This window comes from Cucumis melo, chromosome 3, assembly GCF_025177605.1.
Source record: "Cucumis melo cultivar AY chromosome 3, USDA_Cmelo_AY_1.0, whole genome shotgun sequence".
Taxonomy (NCBI): domain Eukaryota; kingdom Viridiplantae; phylum Streptophyta; class Magnoliopsida; order Cucurbitales; family Cucurbitaceae; genus Cucumis; species Cucumis melo.
The window spans coordinates 27334547-27351102 of NC_066859.1; the positions used below are offsets into that span (position 1 = coordinate 27334547).

General features: G+C 30.8%; 2 protein-coding genes across 4 annotated transcripts; one reads left to right on the top strand and one right to left on the bottom strand.

Annotated features, from left to right (window-relative positions):
* Nucleotides 1-78: 78 nt before the first annotated feature.
* Nucleotides 79-2650, top strand: LOC103488231 (uncharacterized). The gene is made up of 2 exons (XM_051082234.1): nucleotides 79-248; nucleotides 1009-2650. Exon 2 carries the CDS (start codon nucleotides 1447-1449, stop codon nucleotides 2179-2181), a length of 735 nt encoding a protein of 244 aa, XP_050938191.1. The 5' UTR covers nucleotides 79-248; nucleotides 1009-1446; the 3' UTR covers nucleotides 2182-2650.
* A 666-nt stretch (nucleotides 2651-3316) lies between these two features.
* LOC103488230 (probable E3 ubiquitin-protein ligase RHG1A) lies at nucleotides 3317-8321 on the bottom strand. Of its 3 annotated transcripts, XM_008446864.3 has the most exons (7): nucleotides 8010-8320; nucleotides 5670-6294; nucleotides 5086-5597; nucleotides 4925-4975; nucleotides 4747-4845; nucleotides 4439-4603; nucleotides 3317-3742 (listed from the first exon to the last, which is right to left on the bottom strand). In XM_008446864.3, the coding sequence occupies exons 2-7, from the start codon at nucleotides 6265-6267 to the stop codon at nucleotides 3593-3595; spliced, it is 1575 nt and encodes a 524-aa protein (XP_008445086.1). In that variant the 5' UTR covers nucleotides 6268-6294; nucleotides 8010-8320; the 3' UTR covers nucleotides 3317-3592. The 3 variants fall into 3 exon arrangements, with proteins under 3 accessions (XP_008445086.1, XP_050938190.1, XP_008445085.1); XM_051082233.1 differs by having other exon boundaries at nucleotides 5086-6307; nucleotides 8010-8321; XM_008446863.3 differs by having other exon boundaries at nucleotides 5086-6294.
* Between the last annotated feature and the right edge of the window lie 8235 nt (nucleotides 8322-16556).

The window sequence follows — 16556 nt, forward strand, 5'->3', positions numbered from 1 at the left end:
AGATAGCTACGAAGAAGCAAAACTCGAATAATAAATTATAAAAAGAAGAAAAAAAAGGGCGATCGTTAAAATAAAAAATAAAACTAAATTATAAGAGAGAGAGAGAGAGAGAGAGAAATAAGAGAGAGAGAGAGAGAGAGACAGAGGTTGAAGGACAGAGAGAAAGCAAACGAAAGTTCGAAGCTCCGAAGATTCGGACCGAGCCACTTAGCTTCAATTTTCTCTTCAATTTGTCAAGTTTGTCAAAGGTCAGAGCTGAAGCAATCGCTATGTCTTTGTTGTTCAAATGCTATTGAGCTTAGTCGGCGAGATTCAATGTGCTTCATATCTCTGCAATTTGTGCTCTGTTCACTCTACTCAACTTCGCTCAACTTACTGATCTCTTTATTTGGCTTCGAAATTTCGTGTTTCGAACTTCGGAGCTTGCGAATTCTGTTCAAAGAATGATGGGTTTGTATTGGTTCTTCGACCCAATTCGCGTTTTTCGGTAGTTGTTGATTTCTTTGTTTGTTCTCGTGTTCTGAACTTGGGTTTCGTTATTTTTCGAAGTTAGGGTTTTTATTTGCTAATGTTTTGCAATAGGTTTGATTTGGTTTTTGAAATTTTGGCGGGATTTAGTGAGCCATGTAGTGGGTTTAACTTCTAGGGTTGTGGTTTTTGAGAAGTTGCGATTTCGAGTTGCATTTTGTGCTTTGTAGTTGGGGAAAGAAAAGGATCAGTTGGAAATATGGTTGCTGCAATTCTGATGAAATCCGTTCTGGGATTTCCTTGATCTGTTGTGGTTGAATTTTGGGAACTGGCTCGAATGATGCCGACCTTGAAAAATTAATCTGCATTGATTGATATGTGGGGGTGAAAAATTTGTGTTTCTTTTTTCTTTTTCTTCGTTTGTTGGCAAGGTTTTGTGTCTGTAATTGAGTGATTTTGTAAAGGGTGTGTGAATCTGTCTGCTGAGAAATGCAACCTCAGCAGAGCTTGAGAATTGACTTGGGTGAATTGAAATCTCAGATAGTGAAGAAACTCGGAGCCGATCGGTCGAAACGGTACTTCTTTTACTTGAACAGGTTCCTGAGTCAAAAGCTGAGTAAGAATGAGTTTGATAAGTCATGTTGTCGTGTACTTGGGAGGGAGAATCTCTGGCTGCATAATCAATTGATACAGTCAATTTTGAAGAATGCTTGTCAAGCTAAGGCTGCACCACCAATACCTGTAGCAGGCTATCCGAAAACATCTACGCAATCTGCAAAAATTTCCCCTCTCGTAGAAGATGGGAATGAAGATGGTGGAGCTGTTTTTCCTACTTCCACGCAAAATATTCCCGGTTGGTCCAATGGAGTTTCACCAAGAAAGTGCAGGTCTGGGATACGCGACCGCAAACTCAAAGACAGGCCGAGTGTACTGGGGCCAAATGGGAAGGTTGAATGTATCTCACATCTATCCGCAAACATGGATAATGGTGATGCAACACTATGTGACTATAAGAGACCAGTGCAGCATCTGCAAGGAGTTGCTGAACTACCTGAAAACAATATTGAGGTTAGAGTTCCACAACCGTCAGGAAAGCAAGTCCTACATAATAAGATCCAAGTTGAAGCAACCAAGGTTGAAGACAGAGAAGAAGCAGGACAGTCAAATCACTCGAGTTTACTTCGGAGCCGATTACTTGCACCTCTTGGGATTCCTTTTTGCTCAGCTAGTACTGGCGGGCCCCACAAAACAAGGCCGGTGGATTGTGGGGGTGATTTTAGCTTTGGTGATGTTGGTCATTTGTTGGATACTGAGTCGTTGAGACGACGCATGGAACAAATTGCTGCTGTACAGGGCCTAGGCAGTGTTTCTGCAGATTGTGCTAATATTTTGAATAAGGTGTTGGATGTATATTTGAAGCAGTTAATTAGGTCTTGTGTTGACTTGGTCGGAGCGTGGCCTGCATATGAGCCTGAGAAACCTCTTGCTCATAAGCAGCAGATTCAGGGGAAGGTTATCAATGGCATGTTGCCAAATAATCAATTACACGGACGACATAGCAATGGAAATGAAGAAGTTGTGCATGAGCACAGGTTACAGTGTTCAATATCGTTGCTCGACTTCAAGGTAGCAATGGAGCTTAATCCAACACAACTAGGGGAAGACTGGCCTTTGTTACTGGAGAAAATTTGTATGCGTGCCTTCGGGGAATGAAACCACTCTGATATTTCTGTTTATCCCATTCCACAGTGTAGCTGACCACCTGTCACAGTTCAAAGGGGTTGAGAATTGATCTCAAAGACTTCTCAGCTCTGCTCATTTGTGAGTAAACAAAGATGGCCCTAATCTTGATAAAAGCCCTGGCTTGCAAGAATACAAGCAGATCAAACATCAATATCGATGTTCATTCTTGGGAATCATTTAACTGTGACTAAGCTCGGGCACTGTCAGCCAGAATGCCCATCAGCGATTGATCTACGTTTCATCTTTAGCCATGATTTAAGGGTCTCAAGCTTTTCGTGTAAATTTAGATCACTGAGGAATTATACAAAATTTTGCAGAGATACAGTTTGTAGCTTGGTGAGAGGTAACCACTGGTGCAAGAACTTAGTGTTGCTATTTGTGTATTTAAATCTGAGAATTGATTTGAATTTCATATGAATAACTCATCAACAGACCACAATCTGCAGATAGTATCCTCTGTATTTCATGCTTACCTTTTTTTTGTTTTTTGTTTTTTGTTTTTTTTTTTTTTTTTTTTTTTTTTTTTTGGGGGGGGGGGGGGGGGGGGGTTGTTAGATAGAAAGATGCATATGCTACAAAATGATGTAGCATTTTCATTCTCTAAACATCTATGTTCAAAACGTTCCACATCTATAATGCAATAGTCAGCCACATTTGGATTCTGATTCTTTTGTTTGATCATCTGATTCAGCTAAAGTAACAGGATACTGACGGATGATATTTGTTTTTCCTTTGTTTTCCTGTAGAACTTCTTAAGCATATATCCATATTTCTAGTTCACAGTGATCAACTGTTTTGACTCAAAGATTCAGGTTTAGATCCTTGAACTTCCATGTTTTTAATTTTTTTTTTCTTATATTCAACAAGTTATTTTTCTCCCAACGTCCACTAATGAATGGTTAAGCATATTGTGACGGTTTCCCTGAATGATTTCTCTTGAAGTATTATAGCATCAAAATGATTTTTCTTGATTTATTATGGCATCAAACGAAACCTTGACGAAGTGCATAACCAATCTTAACAGAGGTCCATTCCAGAGGATCCAAACACGCCAACGTGGAATATTTTAAAAAACAAAGAAAATGAAACTAGTATAGAAATCCAGTAACAAAAAACAGATATAAATCTGGCTGCTTTCAGTCCAATTTAGAAAATTCAGTAAATGGAAATACTGAAAATTTAAAAGGACGGTTTGTACAAGTGGGGAGATATTTCATTCACCGATTAGACTGAGTTTGGACTTCAAAGCCAAAGGTTGGCCTGTGCTTATTAACTTGGTTTAAATAGAACAGATATGCTATGTACAATAAATCTTGGGGGGTGGGGGGGGAGGAGAAGATTGATCCTCCTTTTTTCTTTTTTTTGGACATAATCAAACGAATTACGAAGGTAAAGCCGAAGCAGGTTCCTCCACAGATGCTTTGCAAATGGGGCACCAGTTCTTCAGCCGCAGCCACTGATGTATGCACCCTTCATGGTAGGTATGCTCACACTGCAGCGTCCCGACTTCATCTCCATTCAAGTACTCCTCCTGCAATGAAAGAAAAATTCGAAACACGTTACTTAACTGGTCATAGTGTGGATTTCAGTTTGAAAAATGTGAATGATCAAGAAACTTGGGCAGTTTAAATATGGTTTTAGTTCTTGAATCTTTGGCTTGCCCTGTTATTTAGGTTCATATTCCTTCATCTCCTCCTAATTTACGTGCCTTTCCTATTATAAAAGATATATTTGTTGTAAATTTTATATACATTAAACTCCATAGAAGTTTTATGGTAAAGGACCAAAACACAGAGCCGAAATCGGTATTTTATGTTGGTGGTTTTTTTTTACCTATATTTATAAATTAAAAAAGCATCAAATTTCACATTATAAAACTTAAGACAAAAAATAATTGGAAGGTGTTACGAAAATTTACGTTCAAACTTCGGATACTATAATAGAGAACAGTTGAACTTAGGAACATTAATTCCTGGTTGCCATATTGTCACCTCCATATATTACAGCTTACCATAATGTCAGATATCAATACGCATGCAAATCCTGACATTATGGTAACCTATAATATACCTGGAGAACAAATCAGTACCTTGTCACAGTTCAGGTATTTTTTATCCTCAGTTCCAAAATTCTCAAAGCTAAGCTTAAATATGGCTTAATTTCCCTTTTGGTTTCTAACTTTATACTATAACCAAATGTTAAGAACAAGCAGCTGGTGTAAACAGACCTGGCAGATACAACATTTGACGCCATCCTCATACTCGCTGCCACCAGCCGATGTATCCTCTGCATGTCTAGATTGATACGTGCTTCTGTTCAAGCATTGTGATAATGCTTCTTCAGTAACTGCTGTACTCACAGTTCCCATTCTCTCTTCTAGAGCGAGTAATTCCTATCAAGCATCACAAAAGAGTCGATAAATACAAATACAAGAACAACCAACACAAGAGGAACTATAGGCCAAAATGCAACTAAAAAAGGCAGGACAGAGGAGATAGATTTGGATACAACAGGATCTGAAAGCGAATAGCAAACCTCATATGACATGTTATCAATATCCAGCCTCATGTCTCTATGCTGATCATAGAAGTTTAAGCCACTGAGGAAAAGGTTGGTCTCTAAAAGAATTACTTGCTGCAAGGTAAATTAAATGTTAGCTCAAAATGTAGGGAATGAATAAAGTAACAAGACAAAAATATCAAGAAATGCCTACCTCATATGTTAGCTCTTCTTCATGTTCAATCCTTTCAAGCGCCAGCAATACCTTAAAGCCAGATGCAACATTTTAAATTAGAGACATTGACTAGACTGAGAAAGCGAAGTACTCTTTTTCATAGATCTTTGCCAAAATAAATGCAATGTATGAAAATGTACCTCAGCAATACCATAGTGTCGAAAGCTATCTCGAGTTGTTAAAGAGCGAGCCAATCCAATGTCTGCGGGACTAGCAGGTCTATGACTAAGTATATTCTCATTCATACTATCTGACCTTCTGTAAGAAATTGGGTGGTCTGGAATCAACTCGGTAGATACTTCATGAGTAATATTATCTACAGAGCTGTCGGGTTGATGGTCTTGCGACACCTGAGAGATCATGGACCGGGACTCATGCAAAGATGTACTGTTTCTGTCAGGTCTGTTGCCATGTGATCTTGCTCTTGATGTCCCATTATTCAACGTCCTGGACCGACCTGATGTGATGCCATTTTCTCTGTTAGAAGTTCCTTTTTTGGCTCCTCTTGAATCGGCTATAGAAACGCCATAACCAGAGCTAGTAACCCTTCTTTCCAAGGATGAACCGTTCATTTTCTTTCCTTTTGTAGAGCTACTTTCTGCTTCAGGATTCCTTTTTTTTGCTGTATCCTTCCGTTTACTAGAATTTGGATCTGATGAAGAACAACCAGATGAGATGACATCAGATACTGAATTACATCTGAAACTTCTCAATGTTTGCCTACCTGCACCACCACGTGCTGTCGGGCGAGTACTTTTAGAATCTGTCAACACAGAAGAAGTTTCTGGAGTGTCTTTATTGCGTGTTCCAGATCTTTGATTGAAATCCCTTCGCCCTCTTGTGTTTGGTGCGACACTGGAGCTACCTGGTTCCATTATTGTGTCATCAGTGGAGTTGGAACTTTTAAGACCAACACGAAGACCAGTTCGTATCCGTTCATCTGATGGGATGACCTGAGAAATCTCTGGATCATCCTGAGTGCTACTAGTTTCTGAAGAGTCTGTTTCTAACTGGGTGGATAGTTTTCTCTGCGTTTCAGCTACAGATTTCTTGGAACCTCGAACAGCATAGTAAGTCTTAGAGGAACTTCCGGCTGTTTCTTTGCCACTAGAGGAGGTACGAAAAGACTGCAATGGAGATTTATGTTTCTCTGAATAGCTAACCCGTGTGCTCTTAGGAGAGTTTAGCCTACCACTGCAACCAATTCGGCTACAATATTTACCATCTTGGTCTCTGCTATTTGCAGTATCTCTCAAAATTGCACTGGGTCCCCTTCTGGATGTATATCCATCAGCAACTCTTTTACTAGGATAATCATCCATGTACAATAAATTGTAGATGCTCCAACTCTACAACAACCATCTCCAAGGTGAAAATTTGAAAAGAAAAAAAGACATTACAAAGTCATGCAAATGCAGGTAACTGAGGAAACAAAGTGGATGGTTTTTACAGAGCAGGGCAAGCTGCAGTCCAATTTTCAAGTAGTAGCATCTAATTTGAATACAATCAATAATAATAATTTGTTAACAGCCATCGAGGCTGAAAATTTCATTCTTAGATATCCATGATATTAAGAATGGAAATCCAAAAATAGTAATTCAAGAAAAGGATAACAACTATCAAGTTACTCCACTCCAGGTTTATGATTGACATAATAGATATATACCAACTGGATAGCTGAAACAGAAGACCCAAATCATGAAATAATTAAATTGCATATGTTTATTAATTGAAATTATAAACCAAAAGATTAACGCTACTGTACTTCATCAAACGAAGTTGTTTGATGAATAAGTATAAGATAAGATCATAAAATCAACGAGGGATGATCGCTATGTTTAAGAATTTTGATGAAAAACAAAGTCTATCTATAGCTAACAAGTATTGAACTCAAAACAAAAAATAGGCCCTCCACAAGTATTGTTTCACATATCCTAATGTATACTGCTTAGCTCCTTAGTTGCTCTAAGCCAGGGTCAAAACTGAACCTAAACATCTATAAGGTAGTTAATTAGGGATATTAAGATGACATTCGTAAAAGGGTATTAGTTAGGGAGGGAGTTAGCATAATTTGCTCGCTATATAAGTAATTAAACATAACGAATTAAAAAAAAGTAAACTATCCTAAGAAATATAGCAATCTAAGGACTCTTCGCTCTCCTTCATCACCTAACATTCATTGCAACGAAACAAACTAAGCTTCAACAAGGATGAAAGCAAAAACATCGTTAAGACTAAGAGAGTCACCCATAATACAGAAACACTTATTTGGGTACAAAACATAAATAAATAACTTACCGCTTCCAATAAAACTAATTACGTTAAGGTCTATTTTAATAAGAAGTTGATCAAATTAATCCAAAATAAAGGAACAAAAAACAGGGCCAATTTGGTTAAAGTCAAAATAAAAAGAAAACCAAAAGAAGTAAAAAGGAAAAGGAGTCTTATGTGTCAGGTGCTCAAAATCCATCCCCACAAAAAGCGAAGCCTATCATTTTTTCTCTCAGGATAAAGTGATTCTTCATTGTTCTATACACAAAAAGCTCACTCCTCCGTAGTTATATAACAAAATAGCTCCGTGATTGAAGGGATTAAAAAAAGCTCAATAAACAGGAGAAAAACTATCAAAACAAGAAATAGAAAAAACCAAGATCAGTCACCAGCTTCGGTTTACACCCAATAGAATTTTCTTGAACAAGGGGGCCTAAAAACAGCTGAATAACAACCAACCCAAATTCCCAATATTCCAACAAAGGGGAAGAAGAAACCCAATAGATATTACGAAAACAGAGAATCAAATTCATGTCAGAATTCCCAGAAAGTGGTATCGTATCATAAGACCAAAAAGAGAGGTCAAAGAACAATACCCATATCCCAAAACACCATAAATTCAACAAAAACAAAAACACAGAATCAATCAACCTATCTAAACACCATCCACCATAAGAAAATCCCACGTATCAATCGAAACAAGAAACAGAACCCATGATTCAGAAAAGTTAAAAACTAAAAGGAGTAAAACATATAATCAATCAATCAATCAATCAATCAATATATAATCTACCTGGTATCCTCTTGGTAGTGGTTAAGAACAATCAAAGAAATGAAGAAGTAGAGAAACTTAATGAAGGAAGTATATTGAGAAAACGAGAGAGGGAGGGTATAATCTGTGAGAGAGAAAAGAGATGAAAAGGGGGGAAAATTAGAAAGGGGCAAAAACGTGTATGAATGATCCGAGGAGGAAAGGCTTTGTCGATTTGTAATCCCAATATAATTATATCAACTAAACTTCATTGGGAGAAAAAGAAGGAAACGGAAAAAGAGGAGAGAGGAGAGAGGTTTAGGAAAAGAAAACGGGGGCGGACCGAAAAACTCTATAGTGGTGCCGTCCAAATAGCAATAAAAATAAAAAAAAAAATAAAAAAAAGTAGAGAGAGAGAGAGGAGGAGAGAGAGAGTGGGAATTTGGAGAAATATAGAGCGTTGGATTGAAAGTCAAGGATCAATGGCTGTAAATGGCTGCAACGTCATCTTCATAAAGGCTCCATTTTTGTGGACTGGAAGGAACAGAGAAGCTCTGCCCCACCTCACCAGCTGACCCGCCTACCCCTTCTTCTTTCTTCTTTTCTCTCTCTCTCTCTCTCTTTCTCTCTTTTATTTTAATTTTTTTCCTTTTGGGTGGCTTTTAGCCTCTTATCTAATCCACTTTTTTTTCTTTTTTTCTTTTTAATGTTTTATTCTTAGGGTTTTTTTCCCCTCCTCCCCTTTCCTTTTTTGGGTTTTATCATTATTCTTCTTCTTCTTATTATTATTATTATATGTTTTCTCTTACTTTTGTCATATTTACTGTGCTCATTTGGTAATTTTCTTTTTATTAAAATATCATTTGGGTATTTGCATTTAAATACCTATTCAATTTTAGTTTCTGTATTTTATCATCTAAGCTTCATCTCAGTAATTTTAATAAATTTTGAATTTATTTGGGAGCATTCCGATATTATATTTTCTTACTCTTATTATTTGGAGGTAAAAATATCAAAATTAAAGATAAAAACTTGAAAACATAAACAAAATTTGTTATAGAAGAAATACTTAAATAATAAACTATAGATAGTATGATCAATTTTACTATATTTATTAAATAATTTTAATTTTTTCATATTTGAAAATATCTTTTAAAATAAACACCAAAGTATTAACCAATACTAATAGATCAAGGTTTAATTATCTGTCTCAAAGTTTTATTCTAAATAATTTTAGTTTTTTCTTCAATATTTTGCAAAGAGTTTTTTATTTTTTCTAGTATTTTTGTGTCATTGTAATATTGAGGCATAATATTTTTCTTTGTCATTTAAGGAATATAAAAAATAAAATTAATAATATAGACTTCGTAATTGGTAAGTAAAATAAAATTTTTGCACATGATTTGTATATAAATATTTACGCACACAATAATCCAAGCTTGTGAGATACTCATGGTTCAAACTTTAAAAGAAAAAAAAATTCAAATCCAATATTATTTTATCTGCTTTTTTTTTTTAATCTAAGTGTAAAATATCGTAAAAAATGTAGAGAAAATAGGATCACGATTAGAAAATGATCAAAAACAGAAAATAAAATAGCTAATAAATGGGTTAGGGGTTGAATACTCAAATTTGAATCCTAATATCGTATGAGTTTACCATTACTTTTTTATCGTGAGATGATATATACTGACACATTATATCCTTAAAATACAACATTTAATTTCATTCCTAATCGTAATATATGTAGGACGAGAGATTTTAACCTATAACATTAAAATTAAGCGTATAAGTTTATTGTCCAAAATACTTTATCATCCGATAATTATATATCAATAAGTTAGATTTAGAATAAATTTAATACACATTAATAAATATTCAAATTATATTGCTGATATTATCTATGTATAATAGAGAACATTTTAATTATTATTAAGATTATAATATACGTTAATACATTATATTTGAAATAAATTAAACTCACTTAAGTCGACACTTGGAATACGTTATTTAATTTAGGAAATAGAAAGACAAAAATATCCTTGTCACGTTGTTTCTTCATTTGCATAACCTCTAATCCTTTATCTTTTATCTCTCTCATTGCTTTCAACATATTTTTATCCTTAGAAGATGTGTGTGTTTGAGAGAGTGAAAGCTATTGATGGTGTTGTTGTCATCTAAATTAAAGGCTTAAAAGAAATCACAAGAAAAAATGAATATATTTGTCCTCCATCTCAAGAGAATAAATGTTCATTTTGTCATATACTATATAATCAAACCTCAATTTTCGAGTCGATTTTTTAAAATAAAAATGAACCATAAATTAAATTTGCTACGTCTACCGAGTTTTGATTTTTTTTCTTCCAAATATATATAAAAAAAAGGACATAACACAATGGTCATTTAAAGATATCGGAGTTGTTTAGCCTTTTGGGTGAAATTGTAATAAGTTTGGAGTTAAAAAGCATATATTGTTTGAAAGGTAAGATTTTGATCCGATAGAGTTTCTGGAAAAATATAAAAAATAAAAAAACAAAAATCATTCAATAAAAATACAAATTTTTGTTCAATACTATTAAAGTCGAGTCATCTAAAATCCATCTAAGAAGTTCGTGGTTTACATTGCTTAGTTTCGATCTTTTATCCGAATTTGCATGACATTTGGTTCGAAGAGGTGTGCATAGCTTTTATTTATATATTTATTTACATTTATTATTGTTATTATTATGAATATTTGTTTGTTTTTAGGTGAATAGACACATCTTAAATTATTTAGTCGTGTCATCTTATATCACTCAACAGGTGGTAGCTATCGAATGAGGCTTTACATAACTATATTGATTTATAATTTTGTAGTTTTTTTTACTATTTCTACCGATAAAATTATTAAAATATTTATAAATATAGCAAAATTTTAAATATATTTTATTTTGATTTGTATTACATTTGAAAGAAATGTTTTTATTTTTTGAATAATTTAATTTAGTTTATGAAATTAAAATATATCTCATAATTACTGATTAAATGGGCCGTTGATCTTTGCTTTACATTGAGGAAACTAATTAATTTTCAATCATAATTTCCTTCTCTAGCATGATTATTGTTGAAGTTTTATATATATATACATACATACATACATATATATATTGTGAATAATAAATGTAATGTACATTGAAATTTCTTTACTTAAATGGAACATCTAATTAAAGAAATTAAGTAGGGTATTTGGTTGATCTCCAACTCTTAATTTCATTTTTATTTTAGTATTAATTATTACTTGACATACATCTTAAAGCTAGTTAGTCTTCTATTATTAGTTTTATATTGTTGAAATTTTCCATTAGAAATCCAATTTGCATTTGTATATTCCTTCCTATAAATTTAAAAATAAAATCTATTTGATCTTTTTAATATTCGAAATGTGAAGGATAATTAGGTTTGGATCCGATAGCTTTAATAATGTATGTATTTAGTCATTGATTTCTTTAAAATACTCGTATTTTTCTATAAAAATTTTAAACGTAGTCTTTAAATTTTCAAAATGGGTTAGAATATACGGAAAAAATAGCATTTTGAAATATGGTTTTTTTTTTTAAATTTTATTTGAAAGGACAATTCAAACAATTAATTTTATGGTTTAGTAAGCAAATGAGCTCAATTTGGACATTTAAATATGTGTGTGTGTGTGTGGAGGAAGACACAAAAGGAAAAAAGAAACCTTGCAAAGCCTATAAATGTTGGATGGAAGTTAATGCATGTTTGTCAAAATTTGGTGTAATTTCACATGCAAAACGCTTGTACTATAATTTACCAACCATACATATAATAACAAAATGTTAAAATACAATTTTCATTGTTCTTTTATAATTTACAATCCCTCGACCATAAGATTTTATTGACGATAAAAATCTACCACTTAAGAATTTTGTTATTTTTTCAAATTTTTATAGAGAGATAGAGACCCATTGTCGTATTTAGACTCGAAAATACATTAAAATAGAGAGGTATAGTCTTAATTAAGTTAGGTGGAAGTGAAAAAGATTTATAAGTAGAGGATAAAACTTTTGTATAGTTTTCGTTTTTAAATTTAAATGAGATTCAACACTCAACCCTCCTAATCAAAACTTTTCTAGGTGCATATTGTCAATTTGGGTGGTTAGGATACGTTTAAGTAAGACATCATATTATTTTGGTTTATGGTACATAAATGATTTAGGTGCATGATAAAATACACATATCTCTTGTACTTCTCACTCGACAACAATTATTTTAAAATATATATTATACACGACAATATTTTATTGCACTATCTTAGAAATACATCAAGATAAGTTCATTTAAGGGTGCATTCAAGTTTTTTTCTTATATATATATACACACGAGTAATACCTACATAGTCTAAAGTGAACAATATTAGTTTCCCTTCTATATAGGTTTTTTATTTTCTTTTAAGAAAGAGAAGGGAATTAAAGGGACTAATTATGTGGGAGAGGATATTATTTAGCTAGGTAAAAGGCATATATGTGGGACATAGATTAAGCTAGGTAGCATGATTAATAAGTACATATAATATAGTGTAATATAATATAATAAGATGTGTGAATAAGAATAATAATGAGAAGAAAATTTTGATGAAATGGTCTATGTTGGCTGGAAAGTGGGAATGAATTATTATTAAGATGACCAAAGTTGTTTCCCACTTTAATTTGGTCTTCTTATATATATATATATTAGTCCTTAAGTACTTGTCACCTATCATTGCCATTTGCTCTAAACTAACACACATTAATATAACAATCCTTATCCCTTCACTTCATTGTTTTAATTCCCTAACAACACTTTAAACAAAATTTTGTTTAAAGTATTAACGTTCGTATTGTTCTTCGATTAGATTTCACCAAACAACCTATATTAGTTAATAAAAAAATTTATAAAAATATTAAATATTAGGAATATCATGCTTTATTATTTAATTTCACACACTTTCAAATTTTTATTAACATCCTTCCAACTTTACAATATATATAAAAATTATTAACTGATGATCATTTTTAATTAATTAAACAAAAAATCACACGTGAGGTGAGATAAACACACGTGCTAAGTTCCGTAATTGTGATAACTTATCAAATTCCATTCAATAACTTTAGATCATAGTATTTATTATTATTATTATTATTATCTAATATAATAGGGAGTGCTTGAACAAATTAGAAGTTAATGAAAAATTACTTTTAGTTTATAGTTTTTTCTTTTAAAAAATAATAATTTAATCTTCAACATATAATAATTTGTGTGGATTTTGTTATTAACATTACAAATTAGATTTGCAATGACCAAATCATTGAATATTAAAATATAAAAACTAAATTGTAACAAAATTTGAAAGTATACAAACTAAATCATTAAAGATTCTAATTAGTTATTTTCATAAAAATTCACGGATAAAAAATATTTTTAACCTTAAAAAAGTAATTCTTAAAATTAAAATACTCAACCAAATAATCTATGTTTCAAGGTTAAAGTTATAAATAAGAGACTCAATTATTATTTATTTTTTTATTTCTTTTTTTGAGATAGTAAATCGAATATGAATAATATATAACAAATACAAAATATACATGGATGAGATTTTTCAAATATATATATGGATGAGACTTAAATTAGTTGATAAATTGAATCAAAATATATAATATTGTAAAAGTATAAATATAATTTAATTTGCGAATTGATTATAGGATTGGGACTTGATATGACTGAGTGGCGTAGCTGAATCAAACTCTCTCGAACCAAAACAAAACAAAACAAAAACATAAAAAGTTTAGGGAAAGGATAAGGTCGAAATTATATTACAACATTATTTAATACATAATATTATCATTTGATTAATATCAACCAATTTTGACTTTATACTAAAAGCTAAATTACTTTGTTATGTGTAAAATAGAGAATTATCTAAAAGACCCTCTAAAACAATATTAGACTATTTTGTAAGGTTAATCTTTAGTTTTTGATGCTAATTAATGTAATTTGTCATTGAGATATTTACAAACACATTTGTTTTAAGTCCGCCATTAAATCCATTACTTGTTGCTAAATTTGATAATGGACTCTCTTTACGTAATTTAGTACTTATGTTCACCATAATGTCACAATGTTTTCATTAAATACAAACATAGACAATTTAACTATAAAGATTTTTCTTTATTTTAGTATCTAATCGAACATCAAAATCAAAAACATCGGTGGAATTGATATTTTGGTGTTTAATAAATTTATACAATAAATCATAATATATAGAAAATGAAATTTTGTGTATAATAAAGAAAGTCTTGTGTCAACTATTTCAATTTTAGTTTTTTTTTTTTTAATTTTTGAAATCTACATTTTCTTTTCATCCCATTTTTTCTATTATAGCTTTTCCCATTAAATTTGTTAACGTAACGTTTAAATTATAATAGTATGTTATTAAAACAAGTTTTTTAGAATTACTTGTTCTTAAGTTTTCAACAATAATTGGTTTGTAGGGAAAAAAAAAGATAGCAAACCATAAAAAAATTATTGGTGAAAATGATAGGGTTTTTTTAAATAAAAAGAATTGATAAATTATTTACCTCGTTACAATCTTGATATGAAGTGTAAATATTTTGTCAAATATTCTATTTTTGATAATTTTCTAAAATTGTAAATTTTTATAAATTTAATTTTCTAATAAAAAAAATGAAATAAATATAATAGCCAACAAAATAGAGTATAATAAACTTCTGATTTACTATCCCATAAATCAGTGAACTTAAAAAAAGCGATTGAAGTATTGAATGACTTGTTAAATATGAAATTAAAATTTTGAGAGTCAATTAAATATTTTTAAAAGATCCTAAATTAATTAGAAAAAAAAAAAAAGAGTTTAAAACTTCATAAAGTTTGACACAAACTTAAACTTAAAAAGTAAAAAACGCTTCTAAACTTGTGATTTAATCTTTAAATAAAAAAAAGGAAACCACAATAGTTTAACTAATTAAGATATTAAAATATATATTCACATGATATTATATATAGAGAGAGGAAAAAAGAAAAAAGAAAAAAGAAGAAGAAAAAGAGAGATTAGTTCCAATTGGAAGTCACCAAACATAACAAATATAACATAACATGGGGCAAAGCCAATTAATCCGTTGCCAGGTCACTTGTCGTTTCAGCAAAGCCTCACCCCCCATATCAAACAAACCCTAACGACTTGTCGTTAACATATACACTCAATTTTATTATTTGATTTCTTTTTTTTTTTTTTCCTTTGAGGAATTGACAATTTGTCATAAATAGCAAAAAAAAAAAATATATATATATATATATGAAATTATTCGTAAAATATATATAAAAAAACCTATTCTGCTTTTAAATAATTTCAATTTATTTACATGTTTGAAAATGTAAACAAAATACAATTATATTAAAAAAAAACTACATAGCATTTGAAACGAGAACTATGCAAGACAATAATAACCAACATTTTGTTACAGTAAAAATTATTTAAAAGTTTTATTTACTATTTGTTATAATTTTTATTGTTTTACCTTCGTATTTTCTTTTTGTTACTGTGTTTACTATTTTATTCTTAAATTAAATAGCTTATATTTCAAACACATATTATTATAACTCAAATTAAGATAATATATATCTAAAACAAACATTATTAGAACCTAACTATGAGTTAACTCACTTCTTTATGTTTAAGGGAGTAATTCTAATTATGTAATTTTTTATTTAAGGAAAATAGTTATTGAGCATCCTAATGAAAACAAATGTTATTCAACACTCTTTAAATTTCAATATCACAAAATATATATGATCATTAAACAGATGAAATTTTAATTTATAATTTTACCATTCAGAAAATACCGTTTTTGATTGAAATATCATGTTAATTTTTTTCGCATGTTTAATACATTTTAAGTATGGTATGAAGGATTGAACCTTTGGTTTTAAGAGAAGAGACCATCTCGCTTACAGTTGAATAAATTAAACTCAATAAATAAATTATGTTCGTTTGTTTATCGATATGCATGTAATTGATTTTAAAATTACTATATTCACCGTAAAGGTAAATGAATTTTTTTTTTTTTTTTGAAGAAATACTTTGCTTGTTCGTTTCTTCATACGTACAAGCAATAAGAAACGTCCATTGAAAAAAAAAACAATTGATAAAGAATCTCCACACCATTAATTTCTATTACTAATTTACATGAAAGAGTTTTTTCTTTTTTAAAAAATCGATTATTTTATCATATTTTCATGCCTATACTAATAATTGATTTTTACTTGCAAAAGAGGACGTGAGAATAAGTGCTGCGAAGCTGAATTTAAAAAGTTGGAAAAATATTATGTTTTTTTTTTTTTTTAATTTTTCTAAAGGCTCATGAAAAGGAAAGAAGATTAAGAAAGTTGCTAAATGGTGGCATATGGCAAAAGGTCAAATAAATAATAGACTACAAAATAAATTTTTTAATTTAAAAGAGTGATATTATATATATATATATATATATATATATATATATATATATATATATATATTATCATATTCAAATTATTTTT